At 38.0% G+C, this 26423-nt stretch overlaps 1 protein-coding gene across 7 annotated transcripts in view; it reads left to right on the top strand.

Annotated features, from left to right (window-relative positions):
• Positions 1–5946: 5946 nt before the first annotated feature.
• Positions 5947–26423, top strand: part of FCHO2 (FCH and mu domain containing endocytic adaptor 2) — a 145332-nt gene continuing 124855 nt past the window's right edge. For 6 of the 7 annotated variants that reach the window (XM_056824738.1, XM_056824741.1, XM_056824740.1 and 3 more), the window contains exon 1: positions 5947–6063. In XM_056824738.1, coding sequence (XP_056680716.1) covers positions 6031–6063 — 33 coding nt within the window. In that variant the 5' untranslated portion in view covers positions 5947–6030. Of the gene's footprint in view, positions 6064–10693; positions 20011–26423 lie in introns of those variants that run through there. The other variant, XM_056824742.1, reaches the window with a different exon arrangement.

Raw genomic sequence — 26423 nt, forward strand, 5'->3', positions numbered from 1 at the left:
ATTCCATTTTAGCTAGTTTTCTGTATGTAGTATCATACTAGCAGAATGCCATTTTCTAGATGGCATTTGCATCCCCAGGACCTAATATAGTGCCTAGTATATAACAAGTGTTAATAAATGTAAAAAAAAAAACAAAAAAAAAGCTTTCAAAGTAAAAAAAGATCATAAATAAATATTCTTTCATGAAAAGTAACACAGTTAATCAACTAAAGGACTGGCTTTGAAGTCAGGAAGACTGCAGTTCACATCATGGATCTGATACATACTATATGTGTGAACTCCATGGGAAGTCACTTAACTTCTGAGTGCCTTAGGCAACTTTCTAATAGCATAAGTTACCAGTGGAGGGAGTTTCCACACAGGGAATTCATTACCAGATAAAATCAAAGATCTGGAATAAAAGCAAATTCATTTACATAGGTTTATTTAAAGACAAAGCTGATGCTTTACATTAGAAAGTTTGTTGTTCTAGGCATGCTTACTTAAGTGGAAAGGGTCCTAACCAGTTTGTTAAATGAATTTTAATTTCACATGTATATATGTATTTACATATATATGAATAAAATGCATGCATACATGTGTATAGATGAACTAATGCATTTTTTAATAAATATGGAACCCAGTGGAAAGTTGAGAACTAAGTGACAGCAACTTATACTGATTAGAACAAAGTAGTGATGAATGGAGAAGACAAGAGTGGTAGGAGCAAGAGATGAAAGAGATAGAAAAGAAATCTTGTTAGTACTCTCAACCCAATTTGGAGAACTTTGAAGAAAGATATAGTTAAAATATTACTTAGCAAACTAAGAATGACGTTGAAGGGTGAAGGAAGCAACATCAGAGAAAAGAAGTTAATATTATTACAAAAGAAAGTTGGCAGGCAGAATGGAATAGGCTCCTGAATGGATATAAGCATGCCAAAAGAGAAGCTGTAAGAGAGAATAAAGAGAGGGGATAGGAAAAAAAAAAGATAAAAATAAGATATTAGAGGGGGAAGTAGAAGGATTTAGCAACTTTTTTGGGAGGAAGTTATAGTTGATAGTTCTTAATAAATGAAGGAAGTAGTCTTTGCTGATATATGGGAAGTAGCAAGAAAAAAATGCAATATTTGGATATAGTTGAAAAGAAGAACTTGGCTGAGCTACTTTGTCCTCAAAGTTATGCTGTAAAAAGATGTATTACAGTGGTGTTTTGGAGAAAGGAACCAGAAAAGATTAATTTGTGAAGATTTGCTTGAAGTAGTAGTCTTTTGTGCAATCAACAGTGACACATATGCTTTGATTTAGTCAAAGTGGGTAGACACCTGATACAGTCTGTCCACTTCCTTTGCACTGCTCTCTGTTCTATTAAGCCTTATTTGATCCCCAGAATAAAGATTCTCACGCTGGACCATCAATAACACCTCTTATAAGTTCTTTGTGTCTGTGTCATGTTCCCTTCAGAGGGAGAGCTTCATAAGGAAGGAGACAGTTTATTTAATCTCTGTATCTCTTCTCCCTAACTTCCTTTTTTTCCATTCTTCATTCTCCATCCCTATTTCCAATCATTTGCCAACTAACTCTTATAAACATGCATTGGACAGGTAGTGTATATTGAAGGCTGCACTCAGAACTAGGAAGAAGTAGGCTCAAGATCTGTCTTTGACATGTGGCTATGAGACCCTGGGCAAGTTATTTAAACTCATGCCTACTGCCTTAGGCAACTCTGTAAGACTGTAATTTTTAGAAAAGTAACCTGAACTGGAAGAGGGAGCTTTTCATCTATGAGTTCCCTATAGCAATGAAATCATAGGTCCAGTCCCTATTACTTTATTTTGTAATCACTTATATATGTATATGTTATTTCTCCAGACAAAATGTTAATTCTTTAAAGGTATAGAGTTTTTCAGGTTTTCTGGTATCTCTACTACCAGGCATACAACAGGTTTTTAAAAAATTTAAATAAATTTTATTGTATTTTTTTATAAATTTTACAAATAAAAACATTTTAAAACATTCTTGCCTGATAGATCCTCCTGTGCCTAGTATAGTACTCTGCATATATAAGAGAACCAATGCTCTGGACATGGTTGTTTAATGAATGTTTAGTAAGCCAGTTAATAAAGAACAGAATAATGTACCTTAAATATACTTATAAATTTGAGAACATTATAGCTGTGTATAGCTTTTGTTTACTCTGCTTAGTGTAAAAATACATTAAATTGGGGCAGCTAGGTGGCACAGTGACAGGCCTGGAGATGGGGAGTTCTTGGTTTAAATCTGGCTAGAGACACTTCCTAGCTGCATGACTCTAAGGCAAGGCGCTCTTTGCCTCTTTGCCTCAATGTTCTCATTTGTAAAATGAGGTACATGGCAAACCACTCCATTATCTTTGCTAAAAAAAAATCCCAAATGGGAGCATGAAAGAGTCCAAGATGACTGAACAACAATAACAAAGTGGCCAAATGTATTATTCTATGTTGAACAGCTCTTTCTCACTCTCTGACCTTAATAAGACTTCATTCTAAAAAAGGGCAGTTTCAGAATATTTAAGATGTTTGGTCAGTTTAAGGATTCTTCCTTATCCACTGCATTTTTTCCTTCTAGTTACTATGGCAAATTACTAAATTGTTTCTCCTATCAGGTAAATCGTTACCATACCACTTTCAAATTCATTCTTTATTCTCTTTCCAAAAAAGGAAGAGTTGCCTATTTTATCCTGTCTGACCTATCAAGGTAAACTATTAACAATTTGATGAGTAAGGGTCTAATCTCTAAGGGACACAAAGACAAAAGGACATTTTAAGGCTCTTTAAGGAACTCAGTAGAAAAAAACCCTATGCTTAAGAGGAACTTGATGGGTTATTGCTGAAGAAAAGAACATTCAGGAAATATCTCTTTTTAAAAGTTTATTAACTAAATCAATTGTACAAAAAATCAAGCCATTCTCCAATTGAAAATGGGCAAGGGACATGAATAGGCAGTTTTCAGATAAAGAAATCAAAACTATTAATAAGTACATGAAAAAGTGCTCTACATCTCTTATAATCAGAGAGATGCAAATCAAAACAACTCTGAGGTATCACCTCACACCTAGCAGATTGTTCAACATGACAGCAAAGGAAAGTAATGAATGCTGGAGGGGATGTGGCAAAGTAGGGACATTAATTAATGCATTGCTGGTGGAGTTGTGAATTGATCCAACCATTCTGGAGGGCAATTTGGAACTATGCCCAAAGGGCGATAAAAGACTGTCTGCCCTTTGACCCAGCCATAGCACTGCTGGGTTTGTACCCCAAAGAGATAATAAGGAAAAAAACTTGTACAAGAATGTTCATAGCTGCGCTCTTTGTGGTGGCCAAAAATTGGAAAATGAGGGGATCCCCTTCAATTGGGGAATGGCTGAACAAATTGTGATATCTGTTGGTGATGGAATACTATTGTGCTCAAAGAAATAATGAACTGGAGGAATTCCATGTGAACTGGAATGACCTCCAGGAATTGATGCAGAGTGAGAGGAGCAGAACTAGGAAAACATTGTACACAGAGACTGATACACTGTGGTACAATTGAACGTAATGAACTTCTCCATTAATGACAATGCGGTGTCCCTGAACAATCTGCAGGGATCTAGGAGAAAAAACACTATCCACAAGCAGAGGACAAACTATGGGAGTAAAAACACCAAGGAAAAGCAACTGCTTGACTACAGGAGTTGAGGGGATATGATTGAGGAGAGACTCTAAATGAACACCCTAATGCAAATACCAACAACATGGAAATGGATTCGAATCAAGGACAGTGGAATCGCCTGGCTAGTGGGGAGGTGGGGATGGAGAAGAAAATGATCTTTGTTTCCAATGAATAATGTTTGAAAATGACCAAATAAAATAATGTTTAAAAGGAAAAAAAGTTTATTAAATCTTATTTACTAATTGATAACAATTGATAATCATTGTGGAGGAAACACATTAGTAGGGGCTCATGAGGTACATATTAGAAAACTATCTCTAATCCTTTAAGGGAAATATGGGGATCCAACATGCCAATGTGAATGGGGATTGGGAAAGCAGACCACTATCACACCGACATAATAGGAAACCCAGAGGACTTAAGACCTACCCCCTTTTTTTAGGAGGGTATAAGGAAGAACATAGACGAGAAATTGGAACCTCTTTGTGTTTGTTCTTTAGGCTTCCACTCAGTTCTAACATTTTTCTGTTTCTAAAGACAAGCTTGTCATTGTCTAAATAAATTTGAGGTGTGTGTGTGTGTATATATATACATATATACATATGTGTATATATGTATAGTGATTTTGTTTTGTTTTGGGAGATGAAGAGGAACTAGAGCTCTTAATTCAGGTCTTCACATATCTGGGTACTGCTTCAATGTACTGACCTAACTAGTGTTTTTTCTAAAGTTTGCCTATGCTATTTATCCCATATACTGATGGCAAAATACTATCTTTTTTGAAATTTGGTCACTTTAATAATTTAAACTTCTGGCCTCAGACACTTCCCAGCTGTGTGACCTTGGGCAAGTCACTTGACCCCCATTGCCTAGCCCATACCACTCGTCTACCTTGGAGCCAATACATAGTATTGACTCCAAGATGAAGGAAAAAGGTTTAAAAAAAAATAATTTAAAACAAAAGCACTCATTTAGACTTTATTTTTTTAAATGGATCTATAGGATGACTGGAATAATCTTTTTTAGTGCTGGGAATTTAAGGCCAAGGGTAATTGCAGGGTAATCTAGATGCCTTCTTTGAAATTTCCCTTTGGAATTTGGAAGTTCTAGGCTGATAAATTAGATAATGGGGCAACTGAAGGCCATCTCCATGTTTGACTTTACCTGAATTAGGTGTGGCTTTTTCAGTTTGTTTAATATTTTACTATTTGTAAATGTTTTCAGAAGCACGTGAGCCATTCGAGCACTATTTAAAAAAAAAGGTTTAAGCAAATTCCCTCTGAAGATTAAAAAATAAAGTTCCATGAATATCGAATAAAAGCATTCGTCTACAACCCTACATTAGAGACTGCAGGGAAAATTCGGGGGTGGGATAGGGAGTAGCCTCTAACCAGGGCTAAAATATAATTATTACTCTGGGTCCTAGTAATTGTGAATTTTAAACGCTGGGCTTTCTATTGGAACTCCCCCTCTTCCTTCTCTGGTAGGAAACGTTCAAGGAAATGGTGACTTTTGGGGCACCTTCCTAAAACGGCGCACATCGAAATTCATGTTACCTTTGTAGCACAAGGGGAAAGGCAGATTTCTTTCTTTCTCCCTTTGGGCCAAGGCACGTTAAAACTCGCTTTTTTCTCGACCTGGCAAGCAGCCCGGGGTTGGGCTGTGTCAAGCATCCGGAGCCCAGATCATGCCGGCACGAGACTGAGTCCTGGCCCTTGGGGTATTGAGGCTGCGAGATGGGAGGGGGTCCCTGGCGTCGGGCCGAGGGGTCACGGGGGACGGACCCTCTCAGGCCTCTTCCTCTTCGCCGGGGCGGGGCCGGGCAAGCGGGAAGGCCGGGAAGGGTGGAGGGCTGGGAACAAGGGGATAGAACCATGGAGCTGGGCCGGCAGAGGCGCCTCTCCCAACCTCACCATCGGCGCGCGAACTTCCCTCTCCTCCCAATCTTTCCCCACCTGGATCTCTAGGGCAAGCCCGTGGGCACGCGCATTCCCATGAAAAGGGAAGGGGAAGAGCTCGAGGAGGACGCAACTGACACTATCAAACGCACCAAGGGAAAGAGGAAAGAGCGACCGCACGCCGTCCGGGAACTAGAAACGGAGGCGCGTGCGCGGAACGGAGGAGGCGGGGTGAGCTGTCTTGCAGAGACCCCGATGGCCGCTAGGTGGCGCATGCGCCTTGGAGGTGCCCAAGGAGGCCTCGGGGACAGAGGCAGCTGCGGCGGCGGTGAAGGAAGAGGAGGAGGAGGAGGGTGGGGGTGCCGCTGGGGGCCGGGCCCGTGTTTACACAGAGGAGGCGAGCGGGGGTGACCAGGAGAGGACGCAGAAACCCGAGTGGCGGCGGCAGCAGCGGCGACACGATGGTCATGGCGCATTTCGTCGAGAGTTTCTGGGTAGGAGAAGGAGCTGGTGGCGTCCTGGGAGGGAAGGAAGGCACAGGAGCCGGTCAGTCGGGTTCGGCGTCGACGTTCCGAGGCGGGAGCCGCGGCGATGAGGAGCGCCCGGAGTCCGGGCTCGGGGCGGACGGAGAACCCGATTCCGGCTCTGGTAAAGCCTGTGGAGAGAGCAAGGAGCCCCGCGCTTCCCGGTCGTCTCTGGCTCTCTCGGGCCGGGACTGTCACCGAGCAAGGCTGCGGACAAAGCGCCGCAGGCGGCCGCGGGGTGGTGGGGACACTCCAGCAGACCCCCCCCCCCCGTGGCCTATACCGACCTCGGGGGGGCAGCACCGAGGGCGCGGGCCTATTCCGCCCCCCCAAACCTATCTTCCCCCACCTCCAGGCCAGCCCCCTGTGCACCCCCATACGCATCATTGCATGCTCAACTCGAAGAGAGCCTGACCCCCTCACCCCGCCCCCCCTCACCCCGTCCCCCATCCCGCACCCCCATTTCGGCTCTGTCCACTACATTGACCGCTGCGTTGCCCTCCGGGCCTATTCTCAAAAAAAAAAAAAAAGACTTCAAAAAAGTTGAAATGTTAAAATTCCAGCTTTCGTGCAACGAGTCTCCCCCCCCCCCCACTTCACTCAGAGGCCCTTTTGCTTTCTTCTTTCTAATCGCTTCCCCCTCTGATCCCTTAATATTAGACACGGAGATTGTTCTTTGGGGAAAAAAATCAGTTCTTTCTCCGGTTTTTGAGTCTCAGTGTGTGTTTTCCTGCAGTTATTGTTTGCAGGATTGGGAAGTACAGTTCAGCCATATACAGGAAAGCTGCATGTTTACACAAGTAACTGAGATGGTAACTTCTACATCCTTTTGCTAGCTATGGACAGAAAATTGCATTTTCATTATAACTTTGAAGTAATGCAAGTACTGAATTAAGTATAGGCAGCAGAAAAGGTAGTATTGTAATTTGGTTACTAAGCTCAAAATCTTTTTTCTTTAGTGTTTCTTTAACTTGGACTCTTACTTTCAGAATGGGATTAGTTTATAGAATTTTGAACAACTGTTGCTTTTCTTAAGTTTTTCGTCCCCCAGAGGTATTGTAAAACCTGGTTGTTAGATTGTGGAAAGGCAAGTTATAAGCTAGTATTCTCTATCCAAAAGACCAAATCTAGGTATTCTTGAAATTCTCTGACTTTATCGATTTTTTAAAAAAGAAAAAACTTTTTACATAGCCACTGATTATAATAATGGGGGAACAAGAGTATCTTGGATAATTGAAATTTAGAGAATTTCCAACCTTCATGATTTAAAATAGCTTTAGACTTTTTTCTTCTAGTGTTTCTAATAGAACTGAAAGTAGTTCAGTTAGCAAAATGAGACTGATTCATTTTCACTTCCTTCCCAGGTTTCTATACAGATGATATTGAAAATATTGCCAGTGGCCTAATGGATAGAGCCCCACGTTTAACACACACTGGTTGAATGATCCTGAACTTTTAGTGTCTTAGTCAACTCCATATGAATCTTCAGTTGCTGAATAGTTGCTGATTTGCATTGGTAGTCTCTTCTTTGTACCCAATGAAATCACAGGTTTCTCATTCCACTCATCTCCCTCCCCCCAAGAAAGAATTAAAACAAATTTGTTCATATGCTGAGAGTTGCAGTAGCTGGGCCAGACCACTCATTTAAATGATGAAGTTTAGGCTCTAGTGAGATAAAGCAATTGGATCAGTGTCACTTCGGTTACAGAGGTAAGGTTTGAATTGGTTCTCTAATTCTAAGTCCAGCATACTTTTGACTGTAAAAAGTTACTTCCAGTTTAACCATTTAAATCTTATATAATACACAAACATAGGATGCTGTTCATGTTTAAAGGAACAATGCTTTCAAAATAAAATTTAAGGTGAGGTTGTGAGAATGCTACAAAACTTTAGGCCTGAACAATACTGTTGATTTTGTTTCCTTTTCTTTTTTTTAAAATTTCTTTTTTTTCTTTTTAAAACCCTTACCTTCCATCTTGGAATCAATACTGTGTATTGGTTTCAAGGCAGAAGGCTAGTCAATGGGGGTCAAGTGACTTGCCCAGGGTCACACAGCTTGGAAGTGTCTGAGACCAAATTTGAACCTAGGACCTCCCTTCTCTAGGCTTGGTTCTCAATCCCACCCAGCCTCCCCTCACCCCTCCCATTTTGTTTCCTTTTCAATACTTACAGAAATTGGAGATATCTTTTTTTTACTTTAGCCTTTTTGGATGTTTGTAGGAGGAAACATGCCATTTTTAGTTTTAAGCAAGTCTTTTTCTTTTAAAGTATCACTTAAAATGATTAATTCCTTCACTTAATATTCTATTCTGAAGTGAAAATGTATTTCAAAACTTCCTTTAAAACAGGTGTTTTATTGCTGATAAGTAAGTTTTTGCTACATAGTATGGTAACATTGATATTCAAACTGAAACTGTTTTTACTTTCAACTAAATTAGTCAGCTAAAATGACTTTGAAAGCAAGAATCTTTGTCATCCATAAATGAAAACAGTTATTAGCTTTTCAATAGAATAGAGAACTTAAAAAGAGTTTTATTTGTATTTTAAAAAATTGAGTAAGTCTGCTTATAGAGATCCAGAGTGAATGTATACTGTGTGAACTAATCTCAGGGTTACAGTTATTGCTTACATGTATTTGGAAGAGAGTGAGTAGAAAGCACACTGGACTTGGAGTCAGAAAATCTGTGGTTTGGGGGTCTGCCTGAATCTTTTCTAGCTATATGTATGACCTTGATAAGTCATTTAACTTCTTAAGTTTTTTTACCTTGCTTATAAAATGATAATAATACTTAATACCTCTTACTTCATGAGGTTGTTTCAAAGGAAAACTTATTTGTAAATCAGAAAGCACTTATATGAATGTGGCTATAATTATTTAAATTTAGGATATATTTGAGGTTATCTATAACCAATATTATGAAATAGTTCCATATAGTGCTTAAAATGAATAATTTGATATTGAATTACATTGTCATTTCTGTATAGGTGATACTCATATTTGTTTATCCCCAAATTCCTTTTTTCCCCAAACCCCTACTTTCTGTCCTAGAATCAATATTAAATATTGATTCCAAGGCAGAAAAGTGGTAAGGCTAGACAATTAGGGGTTGAGTGACTTACCCAGGGTCATACAGCTAGGAATATCTTAAGGCTAAATTTGAATCCAGGACCTTCCATTTCTTGGCCTGGCTCTATATCTACCAAGTCATCTCATTTTCTTTATCTATCCTTCACTTGTTTCCTGATATGCAGGCTCCCTTTTTGACCTGACTTTTGGGCATCTTGAACTATAGGTCCTGTAGACATCTTAAACTTAACGTGTCCAAACTGAACTAAATTCTTTTCCCCCTGAACCTGCCCCTCTTCCTAGCTTCCTTATTATAATAAAGACACTCAGTAACCTTTCTGTCACCCAAATTTGGAAATTAGATGTCATCCTCACCTCCTCACTCTTATCTCCTCTCCCCCATATATAACCTGTTGCCAAGTACTATCGATTTTATCTTCACAACATCTCTCCTAAACAGCTTGTTCTTTCTTCTAACATTGCCACCACCCTGGTTCAGGCCCTTACTTTTTCATGCCTGAACTATTTCAATAGCTTTCTGGTTGGTCTTCTTACTTCTCTTCTCTCCCCAATCCAGTACATCCTCTACTCAGCTATCTAAGTGATTTTCTTAAAGAATAAGCCACCCTCTATTTAGAAAACTGCAGTTCCTTCTTCTTACCATCAATATCAAATATAAACTTTGCCATTTAAAGACCTTTATGACCTGGCACCTTCCTGTCTTTGTATTCTTATACTTTTTCTTCCACATAATCTACAGTTCAGTGATACAGACAGTTTACTGTTCCTTGAATAAGACATTCCATCTCTCCTGACTCCTGACCTTTTCACTGACTGCCAGGTAGGCCTGGAGTTCTCTTTTTCCTCATCTTCATATCCTAGCTTCTCTGCCTTTCTTGTGTTTCATTTAAAATCCCTTCTTCTGCAGAAAGTCTTTCTGGTCCTTAATGCTAGTGCTTCCCCTCTGTTTAATTTATCTTGCCTGATTCATATTTAAAAATCCTCATTTGAACATTGTCTTAATGATTATACTGTGAATTTCTTTGAAAAAAGGAACATTTTTGCTTCTTTGTATCACTAATGCTTAGCATATTGCCTGATACTAATAGGTGCTTATTAACAAATGCTTCTTGACTATAGTATGTACCTTTATTAAAGACTTGAACAAAAAAATTTATATGGATTTCATAAGTTGACTATTAACCAAAAGAATGAAGGTAGGAAAGGGCAAAATTTCCAAGGTTAGAACATAAATTATGTGCTATATCTTATATAATAGTTTTTGACTGCTTGTAGCAGACTATACGACATTTAGAATATTCTGCCTACATTGACAAGTAGTATTTGTGGCTTTCAAGTATTGGTCGTTTCAAGAAACTCCAGCCCTATTCAGCTTAAAACATTTCTCTTTCCTACTAATTACTCCCCTATAGAAAGGGTTAATTTACTGTTGTCTAATTTTTTTAGTGACTCCATCTTCATGTGCACTTGGAAGACTCGCAAACATTTTTGAATTATTTATTAATAGTAGCAGAAAGCAAGGAATCACAGAATCTCAGATGTGGAACTATAGAGGCCATTTAGTCATATATCTTCAGGAAACCCCTATACATTATTCAGCTTTGTTTGGAAACCTCTAGTGAGGAGATACCTATTTCCCAAGAAAAGACATTATACTTTGGATAACTATTCTGGAAGCTCTTCTTTATATCAGAGTCTAATTTTGCTTTTGCAGCACTTACCCATTTCTTTTCTTCAGGACTTTTGGAGACAAGCAAAACATATTCTTGAAGGTAACTGTTATATGTGTCCTCTCTGCCCACCTTCTACTCTTTAGCTGTGCATTCCTACAACTGGACTACTTTGAACACACTCCAGCTTTTCAATGTTCTTCTAAGAACATTATGGTGCTCAGAACCAAATGCTATTCCAGATATTGTCTCACTAGGGCTGTATGTAGTAGGACTCCTAACACCCCTTGTTTTGGGTATTATGCTTCTCTTAATTCATTCAACAATATAAGATTGCATTAGCTTTTTTGACTGCCAGGACATATTGTTGAACAACATTGAGTTAGCAGAACACTAAAATCTGTAGAATAATGTTTGTGTAATTTTAATGAAGTAGCAAATATATCTACTTAAATAGGTAGACAAAGGGGGAACCAGGAATACCTTATATGGTATTGTAAATGTAATTTAGCATAGATTCAGTTTGAAATATTTTCTATCGTCTGGGATGTCTGCTGAAAACATCTTTCTTGATCTCTTAATTCTGAATTTAAAAAGTACCCTAATTAAGAGTCAGCAATTATTAAAAATCCTAATGTATGGAGGCCAGAGACGGGAGGTCCTAGGTTCAAATGTGACCTCATATACTTCCTAGCTGTGTGATCCTGGGCAAGTCACTTAACTCCATTGCTAGCCCATACCACTCTTCTACCTTAGAACAAATGCACAGTATTGATTATAAGGCAGAAGGTAAGGGATTAAAAAAAAAAAAGAATCCTAATGTATGCAGAATAATACTTTGAGGAGGTATTAAGGCATACATAACATTTATATAAAAAAACTTGTTATATGAAAAATTAATCTTTTTGGAAGAGGGAAAGAAGTTTTTAGAATTTTAAAGTTAGTCAAAATTTATTAAGTGCTTATTGTGGCAGACACTGAGCTAAGTGCTGTGAATAAAAAGAAAGTTAAAAGACAGCCCCTGTGATTGGGATGATCACAGTTGAATGGAGGAAGGTGGAAGAAAAAAGTATGTATAAAGCAACTGCTATGTGCCAGGCACTTTACAAATATGTCATTTGATTCTAAAACAACCTTCAAGGTAGGTGATGTTGCCCCTATTTTGCAGCTGAGAAAACTGAGGCAAGTTACAATTTACATAGCTAGTAAGTGCCTAAGACTGGATTTGAACTTTGGTTTTCCTGACTCCAGACCCAACACTAACCTGCCTTGGTAGGGGAAGCAACAAGCAGACAACTGTGTATAAACAAGCTATTTACAGGATAAATCAGAAAATATCAGCAGAGGAAAGGCACTAGAGGAGAGAACAGGAAAGGCTTCCTGTAGAAGGTGGGATGTTAGCTGGGACTTACAGGAAGTCAGCATAGTTGAGGGCGCAGAAATGAGGGGGGACAGCATTCCAGGTGTGTAAAAGTTCCTGGAGTTCTAATAATCAGAAGGATCATCTGGTCTAGCTCCCATATTTTATAGATGACGAAGCTGAGGCTTTGTGGGGGTCAGGAGCTAAACATTTTTATAATCAGTTTTAATGTTTAACTGGTTTATAACCAGTTTTCACTTGTTCTGTTTGGGCAATGTTGCTGATGTGTTCAGAGCTAATTGAGATTCATCTGGAATTAATTCAAGGAAGTAATTCTTGAACAGCATTTTGAAAGGAAGGGAAGAAAATAATTTGGAAGGTGGCAGAAAATTATCCAGGGAGAAGGAAGAACATGAATAAAAGTCATGGGGGGACATGGTATGTATGTTTACTTACTAGCATGAATGGCTAGTAAGGAAGATAAAGCAAGATAAATATGAGTGCTAATTTTTTAATATCTTTGAGGATCAAATTGGGTGTTTTAAGTTGATTGAAAGTAATGAAGAGCCTGAGAAAGCCTTTGAGAAAAGGGGAAGAGCAGTTATAGCAACAGAATGACAATGGAAGAGAATGAAGTTTCAGCAGATTCATGTACAGGATAGATTGGAAGGTGGAAGCTGTAGTTGACAAGTGTTTATTAAATATATAAAATCTATCTTCTTGATTAATCAGAAATACTTCATGTAGTTTACCTATTTCAGGAAGGTACATGAGGCTATGAAAGAGACAGTAGATAGACTTAAAGAGAGAAGTTAACCTGGAGAGAAGAAGTTGACTTTTAAATTAGGACATAAACATTGATATTTAGTTCCTAAATGATACACAATATTAGGTAGTATATACACATTCTGGAGGAGGAATGAAATTATTTGTCCCATATCCTTTTTGATTTGGTAAGTTTCATTTTTCAGAGCATTTACAACAATATACCATCACATTTTTTTCTTTTGGAAGAACAGTTGAGTAAATCAACATGATAGAGTGATTGCCTCTGTTTGTACATTTAATCTTACATTTTTGTAATTTGCCCTTTGTTAAAATAAAGGTTGTGTGCCTTAACTTTGTCTTCTTCCTGCATCCTTTCTCTGTTTATATTGTTTATTACCATTACTATTTAAACCCTAACTTTCTGTCTTAGTAACAACTCAAGACACAGAGGTGTAAGGACTATGCAGATGGGGGTAAAGTGACTTGTCCAGGGTCAGTCAATTAGGAAGTGTCTGAGTCTAGATTTGAATCCAGATTCTTCTAATTCTAGGCCTGGCACTATTTCCACTGTGCCATCTACATGCCTTGTTTATATTCATCATGATGATAATTTTAAAAACTCTTAACCTTCTGTCTTAGAATTAATACTAGGTATTGCTTCCACAGCAGAAAAGTGGTAAGAACTAGGCAGTAGGGGTTAATTGATTGTCCAGGGGCATACATCTAGGAAGTGTTTGAGGCCAGATTTGACTCTAGGCCTGACTCACAATTGACTGAGCCATGTCCCCTGTCCCACATTGATTAGTAAGAGAAAATGCCCTTTAATTTTGAGAATAGTATACTATTGTCTCTCAATGGTGACTTTATTTACATTGTTGGAGTAATTGAACATATTCTTTTTATTTTGCATTTATTTTGTCACTTAACATGAGTCTTCCCGTGTTTCTCTGATTTCATTAATTCTCTTCTTCCAACAAGATACTCCTTACTGTCTCCAGATTTTTTAGGATAATACTCATTATATTAAAAATACTAGAGTTTTTTCAGCCATTTTCTAGTTGTTATGAACAGATTTTCAATCATCACAATTAATGCTGCTATGAATATTTTTGTTTATGTCGGTCTTTTCTTGTTGTCAACAATCTTAGGCAATTACATTCCTGGGAGTTGTCTTTTGGGGATTTAGTGTAGAGGGTGTTCTGTAGACTCTTTCAATGCATATTTTGTTCCCTTGTTCTAGAATCTCTGGGTAGTTTTCTTTGATGATATAATATATTATGATATCAAGATTACTGTTTATTTCTGGCTTTTCTGGTAGACCAAATGATTCTCAGATTGTCTCTCCTTCCTCTGTTTCCAGGTCTGTCACCTTGTCAGTGAGATATTTTATGTTATCTTCTAATTCTTTAGTCTTTTGACTTTGCTTTATTAATTCTTACTCTTTTGCAAGATCATTGTCTTCCAGTTGCCTGATTCTGACCTTTAAAGACTGGTTTTCCTTTTCAGTTTGGTCTGACCTGTTTTTTGAGGCTTTGAGCTGTTTCTGCATTTGCATATTTTGGTCCCTCAGATTGCTGATTTCCTTTTTGCATTGTTTCCCATTTTTCTTGCCAGAAGGCTTCCATCTTTTTGATAATTTCCAATTTAAATTCTTCAAGAGCTTGTGGAGAATTTCCATTTCTTATGGAAGGTTTTGGAACATTTGTTTGTGTTTCCTCTTCTATCCTCTGAATTTTGCATTTTTGCTCCATAAAATGTGTCCAAAGTCACCCCCTTCTTGCTTTTCTTGGTGTTTGGAGGCTGTTGCACTTCTGCACTGTTTTGCCATCTCTATGGTTTTTCCTCCCCTTTCCAGTCAGAAATCTGAGTGAGGAGGGCTGGCTCTCAGTGTGTGCTTCTGATGATCCGAGGCTTTAGCCTCAGGCAAATTGTCCATTCTCCGCAGCTGCGTTGTCTTCCTGGGGAAGCCCAGGGTCTGCCCTTCCCTGCTTGCCGGCCGGTGTTTCAGGTGTTACTGCTCTCAGTTATCTCCAGCTGCTTCTCTGCTGCCTTACTTCCACACTCTGAGCCTGGCACAGCACTGTCCACAAGGTACCCCAGTGCCTTTGCCTGCCCTGAGGTTCCTGTCCTTTAGGGAGGTCCTGCACTCTAGGGGTGGAGGGGTCCTGGCCTCCCTGAGCTCTGAGGACTCCTGATGGGATTAGGTTCAACTGGGTTGGTCTGGATGTGCCCTGAGCAAAAACCTCCGGTGAGACTCCGATGGAAGGACCCAGCCACAGGGCTATAGGCTCCCCCCGGCTCTCTCAGGCTGCTTCCCTGCTGTCTGTGTTGGACGCCCTGAGCCTGGCCCAGGTTGCTTTCAAGGTGCACCCTTCAGAACAGCACCTTTGCCAGCCCTGAGGTTCCCGCTGCTGCTGGGGGCTCAGTGCTCAGGATTAGGGGGGAGGGCTCCTGGGACCTTCCTTCTGCCTTCCCCTTAGACCCCAGTGTTCTAGGACTCTGGCTTTTGGGGGGTGTACCTTTTGATTTGAGTCCAGAAAGAGGGTTCCCCGGCTCTGTCCTATTGTTGAGTTTGAATTTCAGTCCCCTAGGAGCACTCAGTTTGTGATTGGTAAGGAAGGGTTTTCAGAGGTCTGAACTTTTGCTGCTTCTAAGCCGCCATCTTGACTGGAAGTCCCCATCAATAATCTTAGGATATAGGACCAGTACTAAAATCTTTGAGTCCAAGAGTAGAAAGTCTGGCATAATTTCAAATTTTCTAGAATTGTTGAATGATTCAGTTAATTGCATTATATTTAACTTTATTTTTTAATTTTTAAAAGATAAGCTTTTGTTTTACATTCACCCAGGTATCTTCTCACTTCCCCTATTCAGTGAGACTCTCTTTTTACAAAGATGAAAAAAGAAAAAGAGAAAGTATTTGGCAGTATATGTAGTATTTCATATCTATATTCTCCTAGTTCTGCAGTGAAAGGAGGGTACTGATTTCTAGATCTACATATCTTTTAAACCATCTAATTTCTAGTCCCACATTAACAACTTCATTCTGGGGATTTTGAACTGAGTGTCCCATAGTTATCTCAAAATCAGCTTGTCTAGAATAGAACTCATCTATACTCCAAATCTGACCCTTCATCCTAGTGCCCCTATTCTATCCAGGGTACTATCATCCTTCTAGTCACCTAGGAATATGACTCATCATAAGAGTCAGATTTGGAGCTAGGAGCAACCCTAGAAGCCATGTAGTCCACTATTACTTTACAACTGAAGAAATAGAGACCTGGAGAAGTTGTAAGGTCATACATTTAAGTGACCAACTTGAATTTTGAACTCGGGTCCTTTGACTTCAAATACAACATGCTTTCTAGTCTACCTTGATGCCATATAGTTACCAAATTTTATTGATTTCCAACTCTCCCAATGTGGTTCCCATCCTACTCTTGGGCACTCCTCTCATATCTTACTCGAACTGTTTCAGTAGTCTAATTGTGTTGGTCATCTTTGTTTTCCAGCTCTCCTCTCTCCAATTCACATTCTCCCCACTATTGCTAAAATGATACTCTTAAAGCACAGGCATCTATCACTGTATTATTGCTCAATAAACTTTAACAGTGCTGTGGTACCTGCAGGATAAAATGCAGATTCCTATATTTGGCATTTAAAGCCCTCACCTTGTCTCTAACCTACATTTCTACCTTTTAAATATATTATTTACTTAAACATGCTCTTCATTTTATTTTATTTTTTTCTCTGAAAAATTTTAATTAATTAAGAATATTTTTCCATGGTTACATGATTCATACCCTCCCCCCCTCCATAGCCAACAAGCAATTCCACTGGGTTTTACAAAATACTTTTCATTTTAGCTAAACTTGTTCTTGCTCTTCCTCCAACAATATACTCCTTACTGTCTCCTGTTTCTGTATCTTTATAACAACCTGTTCCTGAAGTTTGGAATTCATTGCCTTCTTACCACTACCTCTTTAGAAGCTCTTAATTTCCTCAGCTGAAATGCAAACTCTTGTATAAAGCCTTTCCCTTATTCTCTCATTGGCTAGTACTAGTACCTTCTCACCCTTAAAATTTTTTTTTTAACTCTTATTTTCTGTCTTAGAATGGATATTATGTATTCATTCCAAGGCTGAAGAGTGGTAAAGACTACGCATTTGGGGTTAAGTGACTTGCTCAGGGTCACATAGCTGGGAAGTGTTTGAGGTCGTATTTAAATTCAGGGTCTTCCATGTCCTGGTTTGGCTTTCTGTCCAATGAGCCACCTCGCTGCCCCTCCACCATGCAAATTTTCTTGCATTTATTTTGCATATATTTTTGGCATTCTTATTCCTTATAGGATGTCATCTTCTTGATGGTAGGGACTGTTTCATTTTTGTCTTTGTATCTCCAATGCCTAGAATATCTGCTGTGGAGATAGTGATTATTACTATTATTAAAGTGCATTTTCTTACTTAGACCATTATAATTATCACCATACTCATTTTTGTTTTTCTTTTTTTTATTGTTTTTAGTTTACATGTTGTTCTGGTTCTGCTTGTTTCAGTCAATAAGTCTTCCCTTGTGTCTCAGAATTTTTCGTGTTTATTGTGTTCCATTTTGTTTTTTAAAAAACCTCAGTTGTCTTACTTGTTTCTCTGATTAATGGATACCTATTTATATGCAGTACTTTGTTACCACAAAAAAAGATTCTGTTTTAACTTTGAACAAGTTAGTATGATCATTGTCCTTTGCATTTGATCTGAGTTTTCTTGCCTTTTAATGTGTTAATTTATGTAGTATATGTTGTTCTTTGACACTGCTTTCTTTATTCTGCATCACTTCATTCAAATCTTCTCATATTTCTTTTGTATTTCTAATTTGTTGAATGTGATGACACTGACATTCCATAAAAATTGTATGCCACAATTTGTAGTCATTCCCCAATTGCTGGGCATGTCGCTTGTTTTAGTTGTTATACATAGTGGGGCTATAAATGTTTTTGTTGTTCTTGTCTATAACTTCCTTGTGTTGTAAGCCTAATCTTGGAGTCGCTGGATCAGAATGCTTGTCTATAAAAATATGGATACCATAATCTATTTCTGGCACATTTTGCAATTGACTTTTTTTTTTAAATAACCTTTACCTTCCGTCTTGGAACCAATACTGTGTATTGGTTCCAAGGCAGAAGAGTGGTAAGGGCTAGGCAATGGGGGTTAAGTGACTTGCTCAGGGTCACACAGCTGGGAAGTGTCTGAGTCCAGATTTGAACCTAGGACCTCCCGTCTCTAGGCCTGGCTCTCAATCCACTGAGCTACCCAGCTGCCCCCTGCAATTGACTTTTAATTGTGTTTTGGTATTGACAGGATCATTGGTTTGGAGTTGAAAGGGACCTCAGAGGCCATCTAGTTCAAACCCTTATTTTACACATGATGAAATTGAGATCCAGAGAGGTTCAGTGACTTCTCTGTTATCACACAGATAGTGTCAGTCTGAAGATAGTGAATGTAAAAATAGCTGATGAGGAGAGATTATAACTTTTCTGTAAGTTGCAGATGAAAAAACATTTTTTTAGCTTCAACAGTTGTAATCAAATTTAGTGGGGTTTTTTGGGTAATTTTTGTTAAATAAGGAAAATTTTTTTCCAAGTATTTTCTTTTACATTTTTTAGCAGACTTTAAAACCAAAGATGGCTGCAGAAGTCTATTATTATCAGTTTTATATTCAATGCTAGTAGGTACTACGATACTAAAGTTAATTAAAGAAAAAATTTTCCTTGCTTTCATGGAATTATTTAAAACAAATACAAGATTTTACATGTTTTATGAGCATGGTCAGAGAAGGTAACATGAGAAGTTAGATATAAAAGAATACGAAGAGGTAGGTGGGAAAATAATGGAAAATATGGAGTTCAAAGGAAAGAACAGCGATTCATTTGGAGCCATTGGATAGAGAGTTAGAGGTTGATTAGAGATTATGTTCCTTATTTTTAGAGGAAGGAAGAGAAAAGACCAGGGAACAAAGTATAATTAGTTCTCAGTTATTTAAGGTGTGCATATACTACTTGTGGGTCATATCCCTGTTTCTTGCATATTGGTCATCTAAATCATTTCCCAGTCATTTAAGATGTAACTTAAATCAGTTGATCTTGTTATTTTGTTGAAACCATTGGAAGATTTAGTGCATGAAGAGAGAAGAACTATTTGCTAAATACAGCTTATGAGTTGCATTTTGTCTTCGCTCACTCACATCTTGTGTTTTCTCCTCTAGTCCTTAACACTAGCAGTAGGCAACTTTGCCCTAATTGATATATGTTTTCATCATCTTTTTCACTGGTGTGTAGATATGTTTTTCTTCTCAAAATGGAAATGTAGTAGCATTTGTTTTGTGGATATATTGAATTTACTGAAAAGTTCTGAGAAAATACTTTTGAGCTTCCAAAGTTATTGTTTTTTTTAAACCCTTACCTTTCATCTCGGAATCAATACTGTGTATTGGTTCCAAGGCAGAAGAGTGGTAAGGGCTAGGCCATGAGGGTCAAGTGACTTGTCCAGGGTCACATAGCTGGGAAGTGTCTGAGGCCAGATTTGAACCTAGGAACTCCTATATCTAGACCTGGTTTTCAATCCACTGAGCTACCCAGCTGACTCCCCAAAGTTATTCTTAATGATGGAATTAATATTTATTACATTAGAAACTTCAAAAGATTCTAATTTTTTAAATTTAGTTCTGGATGAGACAAGAATCTAGAAAGTCTCTGGGGCTTTGAGGCTTAATCTATTTTCTTAATTAAATTCCAACTTAGTTGACAAAGAGCTTCATTTTGAATAGAATTTACCTCACAAAGTCACGGCCATCAAATATTTTACTATAGTTGGTAACCATAAAGAATTATATATATGCCAATTATTCATTTTGTTGCTAGAGGAGGCAACAGGTGCTGACAGACTTGCATTCCCTTGAGGAACGTCATGACTCCAGACCAGCCACTTAAATCTCTTATAGGAGATCAAGACTTTGTAATGATTCATAATGCATAAGAGGTATGTGAAAAATTTTTAACTCTTTTTAATTGTAGGAAAACATAGAAAGATTGTGGGATTTAATAATAGTGCTTACTGTGTGCTTGGCAAGCATTGTGCTAAGCTCTTTACAAAGACTATCTCATTTGATCACACTACAACTCTTTGAGGTAGATGCTGTTATTCTACCTATATTACAGTTGAGGAACCTGAGGCAAGCAGAAGTTAAGTAACTTGTCTACAGTCAAATGGTCAGTAAATGTCAGAGTCTGCATTTGAACTTGGGACTTTCTGACTAGGCCCATTTCTCAATGAAAATCTAGGATTCTGTAACATACTTTGACATCAGCATACAGATCATACAGTGTTAGTATGTACTAAAATTATTGTCCTCCTGTATGCTTGCTTGTTTGTTTGTTAGTAGTATTAATACATGTTTTTGTCAGCTAAGGAAAATTTCACTAGAAGAATAGATTCAGGAGAATATGCTGTACTCTTCTAACCTTAACTGCTTTAGGCCACAGAAGCTTGTTAAACACTTAATGCAGAAACCCAGGAGGGTAAGTGCACAAAAATGTTATTTGCCTGGCTCAAGTATCAATTAAACTAATGAATAATCCAGCTGTCAATAAGCTTGCCACCCCTGAGTAAGAATGTCATTTAATTCTAGACTTAAAAGACTTCCAACTTGTAAGCAGGGTTTTTATATTGACAATTATAACATACCAAGAACATTTAAAAATACTTATGATTATAACTATTTTCAAGGTGATGCATAGTAATATAAATAGTTACCCTCCCTGAGGGAAAAATGTCTTTCTGAGAGAAACAACTCTTCTATTTTTTACCCTGGTAAATTTCCATTACAAAAATGTAATATGAGTTATCGGTATGAAATGTTTCTTCAATTCACTATTTCTGGAGAAGCAGTTCAGATGAACTCAGTGCATATAGCCCAGTCATGAAGATCTGTATTCAGATCTAACCCCAGACACTTAACTTAGCTGTGCGATCCTGTCACATCATTTAAATTCTATCTATCACAATTTCCTCAACTGTAAAATAGAGATAAATAATAGCAGCTACCTCACAAAGTTGTTATGAGGATAAAATAAGATAATATATGTAAAGTTTTTATTGCCTAGTAGGCCCTTAATAAATTCTTGTTTCCTTTATGCCTGCCTTCATAAATATCTGGCATTGTTGGTTAAAATGTATCTAAAGGATAAAGTGGCAATAATTAACAGAGGGAAGAAACTGGGGGTTGGAGAAGGTTGTCTGTAGAAGGTGAGATTTTATTTGGAACATAAAGGAAGTTGGGGAGATCAGTAATTGGAGCAGAGGAGGGATAGTGTTCCAGGGATATGAGCCAGCCAGAGAAATATTCAAAACTGAGTGATAGAATCTTATTTGTAGAACACCCAGGAGGTTGACTATAATAGAAATATATTTCTCAAGATCTATTTTATTAGAAATTGGAGTTAATATTTCTTGAAGTTTTTCTTTTTGTCTTTGTAACCAGCCCTGCTGCTACTTTTTTTTTTTTAAACCCATACCTTTTGTCTTGGAATCAGTACTGCAGAAGAGTGATACGGGCTAGGCAATGGGGGTTAAGTGACTTGCCCAGGGTCACACAGCTGGGAAGTGTCTGAGTCCAGATTTGAACCTAGGACCTCCTGTTTCTAGAGCCTGGCTCTCAACCCACTGAGCCACCTACCTGCCCCCACCAGTGCTTCTTCTTAATGTTAGATGTAATGTAAAAACAAGATATAAGTAAAAATAAGACTAAAAATAAATTTCTTTTAAAAGTAGGTGTAAAACTATACAACTTGAATTGGGCTTTGCTTAAGACAAAAAGTTGTTGAAAAATAGTAGATAGATTGAGGAATTGTGGCAAAACTATAAATATGTCAATAAGGCTCAGAATTCAATTTTTTTTTCTCTATGCCAAGAGGACAATATGAATGGAACATTTAATGCTACTCTTTCCTCAAAGAAACCTTAGGAATCCTTTTGTTTAACTCTTCATTTTCTAGATGAAGAAACTTGACCATAAAAGTTTTAGGGACTTATTACCCCAATGTTAACCTGTAGACTTGGGGCTTTTAGAGTTGGAGGGGACCTATATACAGTTATCTGAGTAAGAGATTGTACCTTTCTTGAGCAGATACTGTGTGCCAAGGTTCCTGATTCTAGGTGCTGAAGATATAAGAATAAAATTTGAAGACAGTTCCTACCCTCAAGGAGCTTACAGTTTAGCTGAGGATTAAAGGAGGAAGAACTAGCAACTGGGGTGTAAGGGGTGGTGAATCAGGAAAGGCCCTATGTAGAAAGTGGTGCTTCTGCTGAACTTTGAAGGAAACCAATGATTCTGAGAAATGGAGATGAGGAGGGAGTACATTATAGTCATGGGGAGGGGGGGGGGTGGGAATGCAAAGACTTAGAAATGGAAGACATGGAGTAGGATGATCAGTTAGGTCAGTTTAACTGGACCCCAGTGTTCATGGAGTGGAACACTATGTAATAAATCTGGAAAGGTGAGTTAGATCTCAGTTGTGTGGAGAGATTTAAATACCAAAGAGAGATATTTATATTTGATCTTGGAGCTAAAAGGGAGCTACTGGAGTTTATTAAATAGGGGAAAATATGGTTAAATTTGTACTTTAGGAAAATCAGTTTGTTAATTGTGTGAAGGATAGAAGGATAGGTAAAGGGAATATTTGAAGCAGGGAGACAAATTAAGAAGATTTTGAATAGTTTAGGTGAGAGGAGCTGCTGGTTTTAACTAAGTCAGGGGCTGTATGAGAGGAGGGAAAGTGATGCATGTGGAGATATAACGGACATATAGGTATTGTGTAAGAGAGCTTGGATCTAATCCCTGTTTAACTCCAAATTTAGTGCTCTCCCTCCCACATGCTATCTTCTACATCTTCTGACTGGATGTGCCAGTCTGCTGTGCATTTTTGTTTTTTGGGTTTTTTTATTACTTTCTTATTCTTATTAATTTATGTTGATGGGGTGGAATTGATGACACCTTCCAACTTTGAGATTCTGTAATAAAGGTAAGTTGGTATTTCTTTTTAAAGTTTAAATTAAATTCAGTCTTAATTGTAATTCTAAATGATCAGCATGTCAATTAGATGTAATATATTTCATTTAGCTCTGAACTTCTCTGTTGTAGGACCAGGCCTCTTCACTTTCATACATCACCTTTTTCTCTTGAAATTGTAATCATAGGAGTACAACCATTGCTTCTGGAAGGAGTGTTGATCTACTTTTTATCCCTATGATTTCCTTGACCAAAAATCCCTTCCCTAGATACTCAATATGTGTTGTTTTCTCTTATTATCATGTTAGCTCCTTGAAAGCAGAGACTATCTCATTTTTGTTTATGTGTATATCTATATCCCCAGGATTTAGCTTAGTGCCTGACACATAGTATATACTTAATATATATCCATTTTCATTCATTCATCCACTTTTCATTCAACATTTGTTTAGTGTGTGTATAGAACATAGTTTGTAATCTAGTGGGATGGAGAAAAGATGAGATGTATACTTCAGTTGATCCATGAGCTCATTATGTGAAGTATTTCCTCCAGTGGTATGGATCCTACCCACCACTCCTTATCTTGTGCACTTCCTGCCTATGTCTTCCCATAAATCCTTCTTAGGACATCTGGAGGTCTTCCTCTAAATCTTTTGGCATTCTATGAGTACCAAAGCCTTGTTAAGATTGTAAATCTATGACCTATTCTTTTTTTTTTAAACCCTTACCTTCTGTCTTAGAGCCACTACTGTGTATGCCCCCTCTGTCTCTTTTTCTAATTAAATATTTTCTGGATATCTTCTATTTCTTTACTTGAGTACCAACTATCTTTGATATCATATTAAATCCTAGTTATATCTACCATACATTTTTCTGTACTGCCTCCCATCCCCCTGTCTCCATCATTCTCAGGCTATATTCCAGAATTTCTTCATCTTGAGAAATCTTTTCATCTTAGAAAATCACTCCAGTCCTGAAATTTCACTTATTGGAAGTACTCTTCAACTCCTGCAGTCTCTCCCTCCGATCAAATGGTTCTTCCTAGATACTCTATTTATGGAAGACACCCAGGGTAGCTGTGTCTCATTCTTCTTCCGGCAGCCTGATGGACTTTTTCTATCATGCCCCAGCCCCTCCTCCAATTCCACTCCCTTTTTAGCTTCTTTTTATGTGTTGTCTTCCCCTATTAGAATGTAAACTTTTTGAGGGCAGGCAATCTTTCTGCTTCCATTTGTATTCACAGTGCTTGGCATGTAGTAAATTCTTTTTTTTTTTTAAATATTATTTTATTTGGTCGTTTTCATACATTATTCACTGGAAACAAAGATCGTTTTCTTTTCCTCCCCTCCCCTTCCCCCCCCCCCCCCCCCCCCCCCCGCCATAGCCGACGCATGATTCCACTGGTTATCACATGTGTTCTTGACTCGAACCCATTTCCCTGTTGTTGGAGTTTGCATTATAGTGTTCATTTAGAGTCTCTCCTCAGTCTTATCTCCTCCAACCCTGTAGTCAAGCAGTTGCTTTTCTGCGGTGGTAAATTCTTAAAAATGTTTGTGGTCTGACTGACCTATAGTTTTACTTTTTCAATTGATTTTTCATTTATATGGAAAATATTGGTGTAAAGAAGTAAAGAAGGTTTTTTTTTTTTGGCCTGTGAGCAGCTTGGGTAATTAAAATGCAAGTTAGTTTTGTTCCCTACTTCTTTTCAGATTCTAGATTCTCAGGTCATTGTTCTTTTGCTGTTTGTTAAGATTAGAGGTTGACTTTTAAGGGCTAGTCTAATCCATGAATTCTATAAGCTTTTTGAAACTTGGACACTGTTGGCAGTCTGGTGAAGCCTATGGACCTCTTCTCCAAATATTGGTTTTAAGTAATTGAAGGAATTGCTAAATCTTAGTTAGAGGTTTAAGAACTCTAGTCTAAACAGTAGGTTTTCTTTATCTATTTGTTTTTTTATTGTATGGATTGTCAGAAGTCTTTTTTGAGTGGTCATGAATCTTTTTTTTTTTTGAAAAATTTATTTAATTAGTCAATTTAGAACATTTTTCCTTGATTACAAGAATCATATTCTTTCCCTCCCCATCCCCCACCCCTTTTTGTAGCAGACGTGCAATTCCACTGGGTTTTTTACATGTGTCATTGATCAAGACCTATTTCCATATTATTGATTTTGCACTAGGGTGATCATTTAGAGTCTACATCCCCAGCCATATCCCCTCGACCCATGTATTCAAGCAGTGGTTTTTCTTCTGTGTTTCTACTCTTACAGTTTTTCCTCAGAATGTGGATAGTGATCTTTCTCATACATCCCTCCGAATTGTTCTGGATCACTGCATTGCTACTAATAGAGAAGTCCATTACATTCGATTGTACCACAATGAATCAGTCTCTGTGTACAATGTTCTCCTGGTTCTGCTCCTCTCACTCTGCATTAATTCCTAGAGGTCATTCCAGTCTCCATGGAATTCCTCCAGTTCATTATTTCTTTGAGCACAATAGTATTCCATCACCAACATATACCACAATTTGTTCAGCCATTCCCCAACCAAAGGGCATCCCCTCATTTTCCAATTTTTTTGTCACCACAAAGAGCACAGCTATGACTATTCTTGTACAAGTTTTTTTCCTTATTATCTCTTTGGGGTACAAACCCAGCAGTGCTATGGCTGGATCATGGATCTTTTTTGTAGGGCTATATAATCCACAAGATGGACAGATAACCTAGTCCATTTTCCTCTCCCTGTAGAAAGTAATTTTAAATCAAAAGAAAGCTTGTTTATGATGAATTGTCTTGTATTTTGGTGTTTCCAAAGAATAGATTAGTATCTCTGGTCATACTTTATTATGTATTCAAATACAGAAATTTTTCATTCATCCATAAACATTGGGGAATTCAGCCAGCCAACATTTATTAAGCACTTACTGCTAGAACAGAGATTTAAACATGAAAATAGTTCCTGCCTTCAGTAGCTAACGTATTAGAGATTAAAAAAAATATATATCTATATATATAGGCAAGTAATACATTACAATTTGACAAGAGAGAGCACACTGACAACTTGGGGCATCAGGAAAAGCTTTTTCATAAAAGAAATGAACACTTTTTCCTCTTTGAAGTGTGAGGATTCTATGAGCCAGGGGTGGAAGAGGGCATTCTTACTATCAGGGATCACCAGTACGAAGGCATACAGGTGGGAGATATAGTGCCAAGTTTGGGAACAGCTAGCCAGCCAATTTTTTCCAGAATTAACAGTCCATGAAGGGAAAGTAAAGTGAAAGAAGTCTAGAAAGGTCAGAAAGGAAACTGTTTTGTCAGGTTGCTAATGAAAACCCAACAAGTGAATCCAGTGGCCCTTTTTCAGTTTTTATTTTTCTTGATCTTTCT

Source organism: Monodelphis domestica, chromosome 3 (assembly GCF_027887165.1).
Source record: "Monodelphis domestica isolate mMonDom1 chromosome 3, mMonDom1.pri, whole genome shotgun sequence".
NCBI classification, from domain to species: Eukaryota; Metazoa; Chordata; class Mammalia; order Didelphimorphia; family Didelphidae; genus Monodelphis; species Monodelphis domestica.